This window comes from Equus asinus, chromosome 2 (genome assembly GCF_041296235.1).
Source record: "Equus asinus isolate D_3611 breed Donkey chromosome 2, EquAss-T2T_v2, whole genome shotgun sequence".
NCBI classification, from domain to species: domain Eukaryota; kingdom Metazoa; phylum Chordata; class Mammalia; order Perissodactyla; family Equidae; genus Equus; species Equus asinus.
The window spans coordinates 177,232,126-177,248,421 of record NC_091791.1 but is presented as its reverse complement, the minus strand read 5'-3'; the positions used below and the strand labels follow the sequence as shown (position 1 = coordinate 177,248,421).

At 35.7% G+C, this 16,296-nt stretch overlaps 1 protein-coding gene across 9 annotated transcripts in view; it reads right to left on the bottom strand.

Annotated features, from left to right (window-relative positions):
- The window catches only part of ARHGAP5 (Rho GTPase activating protein 5), a 109,916-nt gene that overhangs the window by 55,655 nt on the left and 37,965 nt on the right, over positions 1 to 16,296 (bottom strand). For all 9 annotated transcript variants that reach the window (XM_070504214.1, XM_014857178.3, XM_070504215.1 and 6 more), the window contains one exon: positions 7,906 to 11,793. In XM_070504214.1, the coding sequence (XP_070360315.1) occupies positions 7,906 to 11,625 (3,720 nt within the window). In that variant the 5' untranslated portion in view covers positions 11,626 to 11,793. The remainder of the gene's footprint in view (positions 1 to 7,905; positions 11,794 to 16,296) is intronic.

Sequence of the window (16,296 nt, the reverse complement as noted above, 5' to 3'; positions counted from 1 at the left end):
TCCAGTGGTGTACATTTACCCTAAAGAAATAATCCAAAAGGAACAAACTTTTATGAAAATTGGCCACTGCAATAAAAAACGATAGCAAAATTAAAACTTGGAAGTCTAACAATCTAGTTTTGATAAAATTTGCTAAATGGAAAACTACCTAATGACTAAAAGTATAATTTAAAAGACTATAGACCATTATGGAAAATTATGACTAAGTGGGAAAAGATATGTATACACTATAATTGCAACTGAATAAAAATTAGATAAAATTGGGAGGGAGACAGAAAGAACATTACTGGGACATATGTTCAAAATGTTCAAAAATCTATCTTTTTAAACACAGATTGTAGATTAAATAATAGTATTGTATCACTGTTAAATTTCTTGATTTTGGTATCTGTACTGTTGCTATTTAAGAGAATACTCTTGTTCTTAGAAAATATACAATGTATTTAATGGTAAAAAGAGTCCATTATCTCCAAGTTAAATCTCAAAGGGCTCAAGAACAAATAAACCTGAATACACATATAAACACAGCTCAAGCAACTGGGGAAAATGTAAACAGTAGAGAAATCTTGGTAAAGGGTATATCAGACCTCCTTTTACTCTTCCTACAAACATTCTCTCAGTTGAAATTATATCAAAATAAACTTAACAAAACAATTAAGTAGATTTGTGATCAGAAAACAAAAAAGTAACACAAACCAAAGCAATTAAAATGGAAAGACTGTGGATACTTTACCTTTGTTAATAAGCATTAAGCAGTTTTAATAAGATAAGCAAATGAAGAGAAAAATATTGAAGTTTTTTGGCAGTGACAAAATGTGTAGCAAGAACTAGTGGTAATAGGCTGTGTGAAAAGATGCCAGAAATATTTAGTTAGTAGTGTGTTGTGACTTAAGAGTTTGTGCTTTAAGTTTAGATGAGTCTTATTTCAAAGCAGTTTACATGCCTAATACAGAGAATAGTTAATCATAAAATAAGGAAATACTACAGCTTAAACTTAGAAAATAAAATAGTGTCTATCCAACTATAATAGGCAGCAATTACTACATGTAGGAAACTATCTAGAAAAAGCCTACTCAAAATATCCCTATCATTAACTGGGCTTGCTAAACAGCAGTCAGCTGTAGTAAATAAATAGGCATTGATTAAGACCATGGACTTAACTGATGAAGAAATTATCAATATGTAGAATAAAAAGCCTACTGAATGCTGTCTTAAGACCATAAAAATCTTGAATAAAAGTTTGTTTACGCTCAAGTGTCAAAACAGTATTAGAAGTGAAGGTGCCAAAGCACCAGTGTGAAAAAGATCTAATAAAAATACAAATTATTAAATACAACTTCAACAGCATACAAATTTTGATTTCTGATGCTTACTACCATGAGATAAGTTAACATCTACTGAAAATACAAAAGATGAGGAATGATGTCAGCATCAGGGCAGTGAGCTTCCTCAGTAATCCCTCCCCTCCAACATACAATGAAAAGGACATTCATACTCCCACAGAGGACATCCAAACACAACAGAAAAAATGTTGGAGAAACCCACGCAGTCATACGATGCAGGGCGGAGGCTGGAGCCCCCCTCAGAGGAGGTGGAACACGGTAAAAGAAAACTTCTCTCCCTCCCCTAAAGACTGTAATCTGGGACCACAGGAGGCCTCTGAGATGGAAGGAACAGGGTAGGGGACATTCAGATGCAGGAACATAAAGGATCCCTGATGGGCCCTTGCAGCCTAGAAGGAAGCCTTCTACTGGGGCAGAAGCTTCATGGGGGGGTGACCTTATCAAGCCAACAGCCCAGGAGAGCAGATAGCAAGAGTACAGCGAGAAACCCCCGAGAGCATGCAGGAGAAAGCACCCCCACCCTCCACCACAGCCCGGCTCCACTACTTGGGATCTCATGGAAGGAATATGCGGCTCTTGACCCCCACCCAGTGGCAATAAGCAGTAATTGCGACCAAATAACAACAGGATACGAAAAAACAGAACCACTCCCTCTAGCAATATCAAACATTATATTAGATCTCCAGACGAGAGAGAAAACGACAAGTATCCAGAAATCAGTCCTGAGGACACACAAATATGTATCTAAATGACAAAGAATTCAAAATAGCTATCATCAAAAAACTCAACAAGTTAAAACAGAATGCAGAGAAACAATTCAACAACTTCAGGAGCTACTTCACAAAAGAGATTGAAACTATAAAGAATCAATCAGAAATAGTAGAAATGAAAGACACAATGGAAGAAATAAAACAAAATATGGATTCCCTGAATGCTCAAGTGGACATCATAGAGGAGTGTATCAGCATAATCAAAGACGGAGATGCTCAAATGCTCCAGATAGAGAAGAAAGAGACCTAAGACTAAAAATAAATGAGGAAAGTCTCTAAGAAATAGATGACTCGCAACCTAAGAATTACAATTATTCCAGAAGGCGAAGTGAAGGAAAACGGAGAAAGCTTGTTCAAAGAAATAATAGCAAAGAACTTCCCAAAACTAGGGAAGGAGATGGAAATCCACGTGGAAGAGGCTACCAGATCTCCTAAATATGTCAATGTAAAAAGACTGACTGCAAGGCATATAGCAGTGAAACTGGCACAACCAAATGACAAATAAAGAATACTAAGGGCAGCAAGGCAGAAGAAAATAACCTACAAAGGAACCTCTATCAGGGTTTCAGCAGATTTCTCTGCAGAAACCTTACAGGCTAGGAGAGACTGGAAGGACATATTCAAGTCTTTGAAAGATACAAACTTTCAGCCAAGAATACTCTATCCCATGAAAATATCCTTCAGATATGTTGGAGGACTTTCCCAGACAAACATAAGTTAAGGGAGTTCATAGCCACAAGATAACCGCTACAAGAAATCCTCAAGAAGGCCCTCATACCTGGAAGGCAGGTGGGGAAGAAGGGATTACAAAGCATGGAGTAAGGAGATAAACAGGTAGACAGAATCAGAGCAGGATAGCAAATACTCAATTATAGCATTAAAGACAAAGGGAAGGAAAATACCAAAGACAAAGATAATCTTGTCATTTTAACCACAAACTCATAACACAAGATGGAATAAGATGTGAGAAAAACAACTTAGGAGGGAAGAGAAAAGGGACTGAATCAGTTTAGTCTAAGGAAAAAAGACACCATCAGAAAAGGGACTATCTTATCCACAAGATTTTGAACACAAATCTCATGGTAACCACTAAACAAAAAAGCAGAACACAGACACAAATAATAAATAAGGACAAAACAAAGAAACACAACATAAAAAACCACATAACTTGACTGGTCGACCAAAATACACAGAACAAGAAACAAAGGAAATGCAGGAGAACTGGAAAACGACTGATAAAATGGTAGCATTAAGCCCTCATATATCAATAATCACCCTAAATGTTAAATGGACTGAATTCTCCAATAAAAAGACACAGAGTGGAAAGATGGATTAAAGTACAAGACCCGGGGCCAGCCCTGTGGCCCAGTGGTTAAGTTTGTGCGCTCTGCTTTGGCAGCCCAGGGTTTCGCCAGTTCAAATCTTGGACGCAGACATGGCACCGCTCATCGGGCCATGTTGAGGCGGAATCCCACATGCCACAACGAGAAGGACCCACAACTAAAAAATATACAACTATGTACTGGTGGGATTTGGGAAGAAAACGCAAAAAAGAACAAGATGCAACATTATGCTGCCTCCAGGAAACACATCTCAGCTCCAATGACAAACACAGGCTCAGAGTGAAGGGATGGAAGACGATACTCCAAGCTAACGGCAAATAAAAGAAAGCAAGTGTTGCCATACTTAGACAAAGTAGACTTCAAGACAAGACAGGAAAAGAGAGACAAAGAGGGGCAGTATATAATGGTCAACAGGACATTCCATCAAGAAGAAATAACACTTGTAAATATCTATGCATCCAACACAGCAGCATCAAAGTACATAAAGCAACTATTAACAAGGCTAAAATAAGATATTAACAATAACACAATAATAGTAGGGGACCACAACACTCCACTCACATCAATGAATAGATCATCCAGACAGAAAATCAACAAGGAAACAGTGGAATTAAATGAAAAGCCACACAAGTTGGACTTAACAGACATATATACAACACTCCATCCCAAAACAGCAGAATATACATGCTTCTCAACTGCGCACGGAACATTCTGCAGGACAGACCATATGGTGGGAAACAAGGCAAGCCTCAATAAATTTAAGAAGATTGAAATGATAACACGCATCTTTTCTGATCACATGCTATAAAGCTAGAAATTAATTACAAGAAAAAAGCTGAGAAAGGTACAAAGAAGTGGAAACTAAACAACATGCTATTGAACAAGCAATGGATCACTGAAGAAATTAAAGGAGAAATCAAAAAACATCTGGAGACAAATGAAAATGAAAACATATCATACCAACTCATATGGGGTGCAGCAAAAGCCGTATTAGGAGGGAAATTTATCACAATAGAGGCTCACCTTAACAAACAAGAAAAATCCCAAATAAGTCATCTCAAACTACAACTAATTGAATTAGAAAAAGAACAACAAACAAAGCCCAAAGTCTGCAGAAGGAGAGAAACAATAAAAATCAGAGCAGAAAAAAATGCTATCGAAACAAAAAAGGCAGTAGAAAGCATCAATGAAACAGTGGTTCTTTGAGAAGATAAATAAAATTGACAAACCCCTAGCCAGACTTACAAAGAAAATAAGAGAGAAAGGATAGATAAATAAAATTAGAAATGAAGGAAGAGAAATAACAATGGACACCAGAGAAAGACAACGGATTATAAGAGAATACTATGAAAAACTATATGCCAAAACATGGACAAAATGGACAATCTAGAGGAAACGGATACATTTTTAGACTCTTACAACCTCCCGAAGCTGAATCAAGAAGAAATAGAGAATGTGAATAGACCAATCACAAGTAAAGAGATTGAAACAGCAATCAAAAGCATCCCAAAGAATAAAAGCACAGGACCAGACGGCTTCCCTGGGGAATTCTACCAAACATTCAGAGAGGATTTAATACCTATCCTTCTCAAGCTATTCCAAAAAATTAGGGAAGATGGACTGCTTCCTAACACATTCTACAAGGCCAACATCACTCTGATACCAAAGCCTGACGAGGACAACACAAAAAAGGAAAACTACAGGCCAATATCGCTGATGAACATAGATGCAAAAATCCTCAACAAAATATTGGCAACCCAAATACAGCAATACATCAAAAAGACCATGGATCAAGTGGGATTAATACCAGGTACACAGGGACTGTTTAACATCCACAAATCAATGAATGTGATACACATTAACAAAATAAGGAATAAAAACCACATGATCATCTCAATAGATGCAGAGAAAGCATTTGACAAGATCCAACCGCCATTTATAATAAAAACTCTTAGCAAAATGGGGATAGAAGGAAATTACCTCAACGTAATAAAGGCCATAGATGACAAATGCACAGCCAACATCATACTCACTGGGGAAAAACTGAATGCAATTTCTCCAAGAACAGCAACAAGACAAGGATGCCCACTATCTCCACTCTTATTCAACATAGTACTGGAGGTTTAGGCCAGAGCAAATAGGCAAGAGAAAGGAATAAAGGGAATCCAAACAGGTAATGAAGAAGTCAAACTCTGCAGACGACATGATTTTATATACAGAAAACCCTAAAGAATCCATTGGAAAACTATTAGAAATAATTAATAACTAGAGTAAAGTGGCGGACTACAAAATCAACTTACCCAAAGCAATCTACAGATTCAATGCAATCCCAATCAGAATCCCAATGACATTCTGCAGGGAAACAGAGCAAAGAATCCTAAAATTCATATGGGGCAACCAAAGACCCCGAATTGCTAAAGCAATACTGAGAAAAAAGAACAAAGCCGGAGGCATCACAACCCCTGACTTCAAATGTACTACAAAGCCATAGTGATCAAAATGGCATGGTACTAGCACAAAAACAGACCTACAGATTAATAGAACAGAACTGAAAGCCCAGAAATAAAAACTCAAATATATGGACAGGTAACCTTTGACAAAGGTGCCAAGAACATACTATGAAAAAAAACAAGTCTCTTAAAGAAATGACATTGGGACAACTGGACAGCCACATGCAAAAGAATGAAAGGAGACCATTATCTCACACCACACACAAAAATAAATTCAAAATGGATCAAAGACTTGAAGATAAGTCCTAAAACCATAAAACTCCTGTAAGATAATATAGGTAGTACATTCTTTGACATGAAACTTAAAAGGATGTTTTCAAATACCATGTCGTCTCAGACAAGGGAAACAAAAGAAAAAACAAAGAAGTGGGAGTTCATCAGACTAAAGAGCTTCTGCAAGGCAAAAGAAACTAGGATCAAAACAAAAAGACAACCCACCAATTGGGAGAAAATATTTGCAAATCATCTATCTAATAATGGGTTAATACCCAAAATATACAAGGAACTCACACAACAGAACAACAAAAAAACAAACAGCCTGATCAAAAAATGGACAGACAATATGAACAGACATTTTTCCAAAGAAGATATACAGATGGCCAATAAACACATTAAAAGATGTTCAACATCACTAATCATCAGGGAAATGCAAATCAAAACTACACTAAGATACCACCTTTACAACTGTTAAAATGGCTATAATCACTAAGACTAAAAATAACAAATGTTGGAGAGGGTGTGGAGAAAACGGAACCCTCATACACTGCTAGTGGGAATGCAAACTGGTGCAGCCACTACGGAAATCAGTATGCAGATTCCTCAAAAAACTAAAGACAGAACTACCATATGACCCAGCTATCCCACTACTGGGTATCTACCCAAACAACCTGAAATCAACAACCCAAAGTAACATATGTACCCCTATGTTCACTGTAGCACTATTCACAATAGCCAATACATGGAAACAATCCAATTGCCCAGGGACTGATGATTGGATAAAGAAGAGGTGGTATACATATATACAATGGAATACAACTCAACCATAAAAAAAGACAAATTCATTCCATTTGCAATAGCATGGAAGGACCTGGAGGGAATTATGCTAAGCGAAATAAGCCAGACTGAGAAAAAGACAAACACCAGATGATTTCAAACTCATGTAGAATATAAACAAAAACATGGACAAAACAGTTCAGTGGTTACCAGGGGAAGCGGGGCGGGGAGTGGGCATGGGGTGGGGGTGAAGGGGAGCACTTACGTGGTGACAGACAAGAAATAAGGTACAACTGAAATTTCACAATGACGTAAGCTATTATGAACTCAAATTTTAAAAAAGTTACATAAAAAAATACATATATAAAAGATGAAAACTTGCTATTTGGTCAAATTTCTATCATTCAAACTTCAAAAATCTTTCTGCATGCCTTTACAACAGTATACCACCATCCACAAAAAAGCTGTCTGGAAAAGTTAATACATTCCCAAGACTACAAATTATTACAGTTTTATTGTAGTGTTAATATCCTTGAGTGAGACAGGTATACCAAATTAATATTGGAAAACTAGTAGGTCTGAATGAAAAAACAGACAAATGGAATGCTTACAGACAAACAGAAAAAAAGAAAATCACTTTATCAATCTGGGTTTCTGTAAAAAGAATAAACACATTCACCTAGAATCTTTATGCTGAAGAATATGAAATCAAACTTCTACCCCAAATAAGATAAAGCACAAGTAAACAAAATGCAATAAAATAAGTAACCAAAAAAAATGCCCTCACAAAATATTCAGAAAATTAAAAAGAGCTAATTATATTTACTGAATGACATAAAGCAGCCTAAGTTTTCTGTAATGTCAAATCCATTATCTTTAAAAAAAAAAAATTTTTTTAAAGGCAAACAAATCTTAATAAACATTACTGACCATAAATTAAACTTACCTTCTTATCTTCTTTTACTTTGTGGGTTTTCTTCTTCATCTTCTTATCATCTAACTCCTGGTCTGAAGTGATTGCAGGGTTATCAATACCACCTTTCCAAGTTTCCACAGGAGAAAGCAGTGGATCTTCCTCACTTCCTCGATGTCTTCCTTTTCTTTTTGTTTTAGAAGTGGTAAAAGCCTCATCATCACTTGCATCTGAATGTGTTCTTCTATAGTACGACTTGGCTTTACTAAACAAGGTTTTAGATTTATATTTGTATTTTGAAGGCCTTCGTTCTCCATGACTTTTTGAGGTTCTATCTGAAAATCCATTTTCTTCATCTCCTTGGGTGTTATTTACAAATGAGTTTCGAATTTTAATAATGCGATTCTGACTATCATCTGGGACAACATATATCTCATCAGGATAGCCCTTCTGTCTGAAGATTGTGTCAATGGGTTCCGAATAGTTATCTGAAGGATCCATATCTTCAGGATGTGCCAAAGGCACCCGGGAAGTCTGTTTTCTTGGATTTTTACCAATACCAGCTTCAATTGTTTTTAAAAGGTTTGGATCTAGTTTTTTCACATTTGTCTTAGGTACAACTGGTTTAGGTTTAATAGGTGGAGGCACTTTATGGTTGCGTTCATGGTCATGACAGTTTGGGGTACTATGAATAGGATATTCATTTCCTTCCAAATCTAATCTGTATCTGGAACGGTCACTAGGTGTTGGAAGCAACTGTACATCATCCCCAATTGGACTATAAGGAGGTGGCGCTTCTGTATCATCATCTGAATCAGGGTAGTTGTTATAGGGAAAACAGTCTCTGGGAGATGGTAGAAAAACATCTTCGCTTTGATGAGTTGATTCTCTTGTATTATCAGATAAATAAGAATTTTCTATCATATTTTTTTTCTCTAGAACATCACTGAAAAACAGTGTAAAGACCTCAGTTTGCCGATGATATTGAGATAAAGAATACAACGCTGTAAATTTAGCAGTGATCTCAGTTGCAATGTGTTCACCTTCAGTCATTAATTCCTTAATGGCCTCATTTTCAAAAAAATCTGCTTGGCTGTCAGTAACTGCCACAAGCTGTACAGGAATAGTGTCCTGAACTTCTGATAGAAATGCTCGAAGCATTCCCATTGATGCTTTCCGTTTGGCAGAATAAACTAATATATACCCATGAACCAGTTCATCTTTCCGAACTCCAATTGATGAATGGTATGATAAGATTGTGATCTGTATTCGCCTCCTTTTTTCACCAATAATTTTATCAAGCATTAGGGAATTATTCTGTCCAGCTTGAGCAGCACTGCAAGAATGAGAATCAAGGAAGGGTGAAAGAATAAGATCCACACTAAATGGATCACCACACATGGCACACATGACAATTCTCAAGTCAGCTTCCGATACATCCTTATTGGTAGGAACTGGGCTCACCACATCTAAATTATGTTTAACTGATTCTAATACTCCTCTTAGAGCTTGCTTTATCTGGGTTTCATTAAATTTACGAGGATATGTACCAGCAGGTACATCTACAAAAGGACATTGTAACTTGTTTGCCAACTGTTGCCCTTGGTGCCTGAGAATTGGTAGATTCTTACTAATAGAATCTCTCTGATTAGCCAGAATTAATGTAAATGGAAGATTGGCCATATATTTATCTTTTCTGATCTGAGAAGCTTCAGTTCTTATTTTTCCAATAAATTCCCCAATAAAATTCAGTGACTCAATGGAATTAAATACACAGAAGCACCCATGCGGTTTAAAGGCGGCAGTCCACAACTGACTTAAAAAGTAAGGCGACTTGGCATCAACTGGCCGAAGATCAAGTTCATAAATTTTTCCATCTAAGGCATACTCATCATCAGTGGATTGTGTCCTTATCTCATTTGCTAGCTCTTGGGCAAGGCCATCCTTCCCTAAAATGAAAAGATTAACTTTATCTATATTGGTACTATCATGATACAACCGTAAGCGGCCATGATCCAACTGCAAAAGGCTACTGGCAAGTAACTGCTCCACTTTAATGTCAGTACAATTTTGGCCACTAAGACATGTTTCTTTAGTGGGATGATAAACAAACCCTATATGCTTAAGTAGAAGAGATTCCCTATCAGGTGCAAGTTTCTGTAAAGCTTTATATCTAGGTTCTTCGCTCAAAACTGTATGAATTTCACTCATTTTATCTGAACTGGGTGTTGCATTAAGATCTAAATCATAAAAAAGTTCAGAATGCTCAAAAAGCATTTCCTGAAACTCTTCTTTGGCTTTTTCAACTATTTCTCGCTGATGCCTACCATACACTTCTTTGCTATCAGCCTCAGTAATATATTTGAAGGCTTCATCCTCCATAACAAAGCACATAACTTCCTCCCACGGCTGCCCAGGTGAAATGAACTGAATTTTTTCCAAAGTCTTTTTGAATTTTTCCTTCATTTCTACCCTCCTCTTCTCTGATATTAGATGTTGTACATGGTTCTGATAGACTTTTTCAGCTTCTAAAGTGCTCAGGAGGTCAAATGGAATCCGTCTATCATTAATTTTGTCTATATGGTCAGTTTCATCCCAAGGTGTTTTCTCTAGCACCACAAAACATAACTGAAAATCTGCTCTCTTTTCCATTAATTTCAAAGCTTCTGACCAATTCAAATGTTCAATCTCTTCTAGATTTGGCAAAAGAGTGTTAAAAGCTCTTGGTAAAGTGTTTATATATTCTTCTCTCCTTTTTCTTATATGTTCCTGTTTAAGTTGTTCTATATGTTTTGAAAACGTATTTCTGGCCTTTCTTGTTCCCTCTAAGTTGATGTATTCTTCATAATCAGGATGATTTTTTAATTTATTACTAACAGTTTTCCAAGTTGCATGATAATCTCTCACAGTCTGCACAAGTTTTTCAAACTTATCTGTTGCTGTGACAACAAGTTGTCTCTGTGTTTTATAAGCATCCAGATAGGGAATAATTTTAGGTTTGCCACGAGTTTTATCCAACATTTGTACCAGTGCAGTGAAACATGTCTCAATGTTGACGTTAAATCGTGCTGATGTTTCCACTACAAGAAGGTTCTTTTTGTTTGAAGCAAATGCCTGAACTTCTCTAAGGTAATGATCCACGCATTCATCACATTTAGTTGCTGCTATTATTACAGGTTTTTTTGATTTTGATAGTTGGACAAAAAGGTTATTCACAAATTTAAGTTGGTCATCAAACTTTCTATTACATCCCTGACTTACGTCAATGCACAATAAAAATCCATCTACGTTGAGCTTCCCTTCAGGCATTTGCTTCTGTTCAAAGTCTTGCTCCAAGCCCAGCTGATCAGTGCAAATGTACATTAGTTTTTCTGCTGACTGCAATTTAGAGGCAGCTGCACGTTTTATATATGGTTGCAAATTCGTACTCCGATGAGGCAAGAAAGTCTGGTCATCAATGAACTCTGTTTGTTCAATGACATGAATTTTGCATTCTACTCCATCTTCACCATTTTGTGTTATGTCACCCCAGTACAAAAAGTGATCATTATTTACTACTCGTCCTCCAAAGTCAATGGTGCTAAGCACAGAAGTATGCTCTGGATAATATTCATCTGCTTTTGAGCGTACAAATCTATTGCACAAACAGGACTTTCCAACTCCACAGTTACCCTTGTCTTTTTCAGTCCCAGAGAGTCCAACTACACTGATAGTATAGGACGGGGGGCGAGGCTCTTTGTTTTTTGCCATCATAACTCTCTTCTCATGTCTCTACATTCATAAAGGTAATCAGATATACTTCTCATTCTGAAAATAAAATTCCCTCAAAATACAGATCCCGAATTTCAGAACTATATTTGGTTCTTTGTATTTCCCTCATTTCTGTGCAGAAAGGTCTTCAAGATCATATGGATCATCTTCCTAGAAAGAGGAGAAAAAGGACAATTTTTAATCATGAATTACACACACTGAATTATATATATATTAAAGATGCTCACAACAAAGCACCATGCAAGTTAACAGCAATGTTACATGTATTTTAAGAAGGCACCAGAAAGAGAGTTTATGATTTACTGTTACAAATGCAAGTTGACCTCAAAATTTAAGGCAAATCTAACAATTAAAATGACTAAATATAAAATTTAATGTAATGTCTCACAAACTTTAAAATAAGCCCCTATTAACCAAATGTGCATTTTGTCTCAACTCCTTCCTGAGTTTGAAGAACCAACTAGTCCTTCCTCTCTCCCTCAATTTTCCTGCCTTATGTGACAGGAGACTATTTGGTGATAATAAAACGTATTAATTGCCTTAACAATTCCCTCATGACTTTTAAACACAACCTGCTATCTATTACATGGCTCCTCAAAACTTATTCCCTAAAATGGAATTTCATACAAATTTAACAAGATTTGGGGATTAAAAATTTTCCAAGAAGTATCAAAACAGTCCTGTGAAATTTATAACATTTTATGCCCAAAACCAATTAAGAATATTTAAATACTTAAACAGGGAAATAGAAGAAAATGGACAGTTAATACAAATAAGTACAATATTTAATTAGATAGATCAATGCTTCTCAAATTATCCAAGGTGAAGGACTAATTTTTTTTTCATATCTGCAAGTCCAATTTTGTAGAAAATAATTTTTTTAAAAAATCCAAGCCCCAATGTCTTATTAAATTCAAGAGACATAAAATTACTGTCAAATTGTTTCCAAATGTTCTTGATTTCTACATTTATTTTCTATCAGAGTAGTTATAAAGAACTCATGGATCACATTTTGAGTAACACCAAGATAAAGAATTTTAAGATTATATAGTTGAGATAATCTTTTAGAATTTTTTAATATACCAACATTATGTAACCTTTAAGAATTGCATGTAATTTAATTTAGGTTATTTATTTATGTGGAAACAAGGAATTGGTCTCTTATAAAAGTTTTATTTGGTACGTCACATTCTTTTGAGGTTGAATTAAAAGCAATACATCATTTCCACATCAAAATTTCACAAGGTGGGGAAAATATCCAGTCATGTACATCAACAGATGTGAAAATTATCTTCAATCCAGATAAAATGAAGAATATAAAGAACATGGAGAGAAAAAAAATATAAGGTAAGAACCACCAAATACCTGGCTTCTCCACTGACCTCAACTGCAAGTAAACATCTATTCAGATTATACTGCAACTTGCTCTAACAACTAATGGTAAAGAGAAATTGCTCTTGTAATTTAAAATTTTGGCTAATATTTCTGCTAATATTTAAAAATAAAATTTCAGATTTATTCTTATTCTCTAGAAGTTTATTCTATTAGCCTCAACCAAATATTAACAATATCACCCATGTGATACCCAAACAAAATGTTTAAGGTCACTTTTGTAACGAATAAAACATTACTATGTTGAAGGAGCAACACAAGTAGAAAACCATGAGTAAATAGAACAGATTTCAAATTTGACTCCTATAATTTACTAGTTTATGACAATAATAAAACACCAAACCTCTTGAGACATGGTTCCTCCATCTATAAAATGGGGCCACATATCTATACAAATTTAAGAACTAAATCACTTTTTAAAATGTTAAGTGCCTAGTATACAAAAGGTGCTTAATAAACACTAGTTCTGTTTCTTAATTGATTCTTAGAACCAGGGAAGCTGCCGAAGATTTATAAAAACAATGTGATGAGACTTGTGACTTACAAATATTTATCTGACAGCAGTATACACAATAATTAGAAGTAAGAGGAATTAGGGCAGTCTCATCCAATCCTATTAACTCTTTTCTTATTAGCAAAATTTTTTAAAAATCTTAATCTGGTCAAACTGAGTATTTGTACCTAGCACTAAGTTTTACCATTCCTTACCTAAACTGTGTAAAAGAACAACTGGACTACCTTATGGATATTTACCGAAAAACATACTGAATTAACTGGATAACAAAGTCATATATAGTGATTAAAAAGTGAAATTAGTCTGTGAAAATAGCACAATGATTCCACAGCTAACAAGGAAAAAATTGAAAACATAGTAGAATACAAGGTCTATCCTTCCTTCTTACTAGAAAAGCAAAGACTGCAGATGATATACTTTAAAATGTACATCAAGAAAATATATCTAGTGATTACTCTGGGGAATTTTTATGTTAAACAGTACAAACACTAGAACTACATATAACTCTTTATTAAACTTCTATTCTGAAAACTAAGAGCAATTCAGACACTTGTAAGACTGTCCTCTTCCTTCTAGTTTAAGAGGCACAAGGTTGTTAAAAGAAAAGTAGCAACACAATGTCAATGAATGGACCTGAGTACTGCAGAAAATTTTCAACTACAAACCTAATCCTTGCCATAAGAGTCACATCTTTATTTCTTATACTTATCCAAACACCTTAAAAGTAAGACTCATTTCTGCTCTTCGATAGCATAAACCTCAAAATACTGAGATACTTTCCTATCTTAAGTTACAGAGTGTTAAAAACAGAAACTAAACACTCTATCACAAAATTTTTTTTTTTTTTGAGGAAGATTAGCCCTGAGCTAACTGCTGCCAATCCTCCTCTTTTTGCTGAGGAAGACTGGCCCTGAACTAACATTCGTGCCCATCTTCCTCTACTTTATATGTGGGATGCCTCCCACAGCATGGCTTGCCAAGCAGTGCCATGTCCGCACGCGGGATCCAAACTGGCAAACCCTGGGCCCCCAAAGCGGAACGTGTGAACTTAACCACTGCACCACGGGGCCGGCACCCACAAAATGTATTTTAAAAGTCTCAGGGGCCAGCCCAGTAGTACACAGCAGTTAAGTTTGCACACTCTGCTTCAGCAGCACGGAGTTCGCCGGTTCAAATCCCAGATACAGACCTACGCACCGCTTATCAATCCATGCTGTGGCAGGCATCTCACGTATAAAGTAGAGGAAGATGGGCATACATGTTAGCTAGGGCCTATTTTCCTCAGCAAAAGAGAGGAGGATTGGCAGTGGATGGATGTTTGTTCAGGACTAATCTTCCTCAAAAACAAAAAAAAGTTTCAGGAGGAAGGGGCCTTAAAACTAAACGAAGATGAGTTGAAGGCATGAACTCATCACCCTTTCACTGGTCATTGAAAACTGGAAGGCTTTTTATCTAATAGAGTAATAAAATTCTACTATATTGAAGATAAACTTTAATACTGAGGCTTGAACACATCCTAATTAATTTGATAGTGGCAGTCTCTGAACCATGATTAAAGTTTAAATTAAAAGTAAGATAACTTTACATGACATTTACAGTTTTCACACCAAATTCACAGTAAACTACCAATTAGACACTGTGAGGAACATCCACGTTCTTCTTTCTAACGATGCTCTCAGGCAGGTTACCTGCTAGTATTTTGAAGTCAGCTCCAGAGCTTGTCATGGAGTCACTACATAGTGATTTTCAAACTGTGGTGGAAAAATTCTTTCACCTAGAGTTGAGAAAGACGGATATTGGGCAAACAGTTGCTCTCTCCTTCCAAGTGTCTCATCCGAGCAGTGCTTTCTTTATCTGATTTACAGGTTCACTTAACTCAAGCTTTAGTTTAAAAAAAAGTTTTCAGATTTAAAAAAAGTTTGAGAAATGCTAGACTAGAAAAAAATTGTCACATAGCCCTCAAAAAGATTTTGCCATTTATTTCAATGAGTATGGTATTACAACCTCATGGGACAAAGACAGTTTCCATGAGGTTGGCTGTAATAGGTTGTAAGGGAATTTAATTTCAGACACTTGGATAGTTTATATATCCACGAATTACCCAGTGGTCCTCAACATCCATGTCAAAATTGCCCTCCATTAACTAATCAAGGTGGTTTTTCTTCTACGCTGAGAAAAAAAGAATCCTTTCTGGGTTTTGTGCTCCCAATAATAAACTAATGGCCAATATCTATCTGCAGGCTGTTTAACTGGAAAATTCCTTTCAAATATGTTTAATGGTAATATTTAATTATGTCAATTCACACATCTTTTTGATTTTTGACGTTAACTTTATTTTCATGTAACTTGTTCTTGTCTTCTCCTAACATCTAGCATCATGCTTATTCTTACTCATGAAGAAACCAAGACAAAAGTAGCAACGATTTACTACTCAAAGTTATAGGGTTAAGTCTCTTGATGACCAAATCTTTACTTTCTTAAGCATTAGTGCTCTTTTAATAGTAGGCAATGCAATTTCTCATTTTGCCTTTAAGATTATCTTATAAACTTATATTTTATTTCAAGGAAATGTTTACATTAAGTATCCTTACAAAAATTAATGACAATATATAATTTGAGTGGAACTGCCTTACAACTGTCTGCTGAAATGAAACTACTACAACTAAGTTTTCTAAGATATTTTACTAAGCCATTCAAAGACAACATGCCCCTTTTAAGAGTTTTAATAACATGAAGTTGCTTTCTGC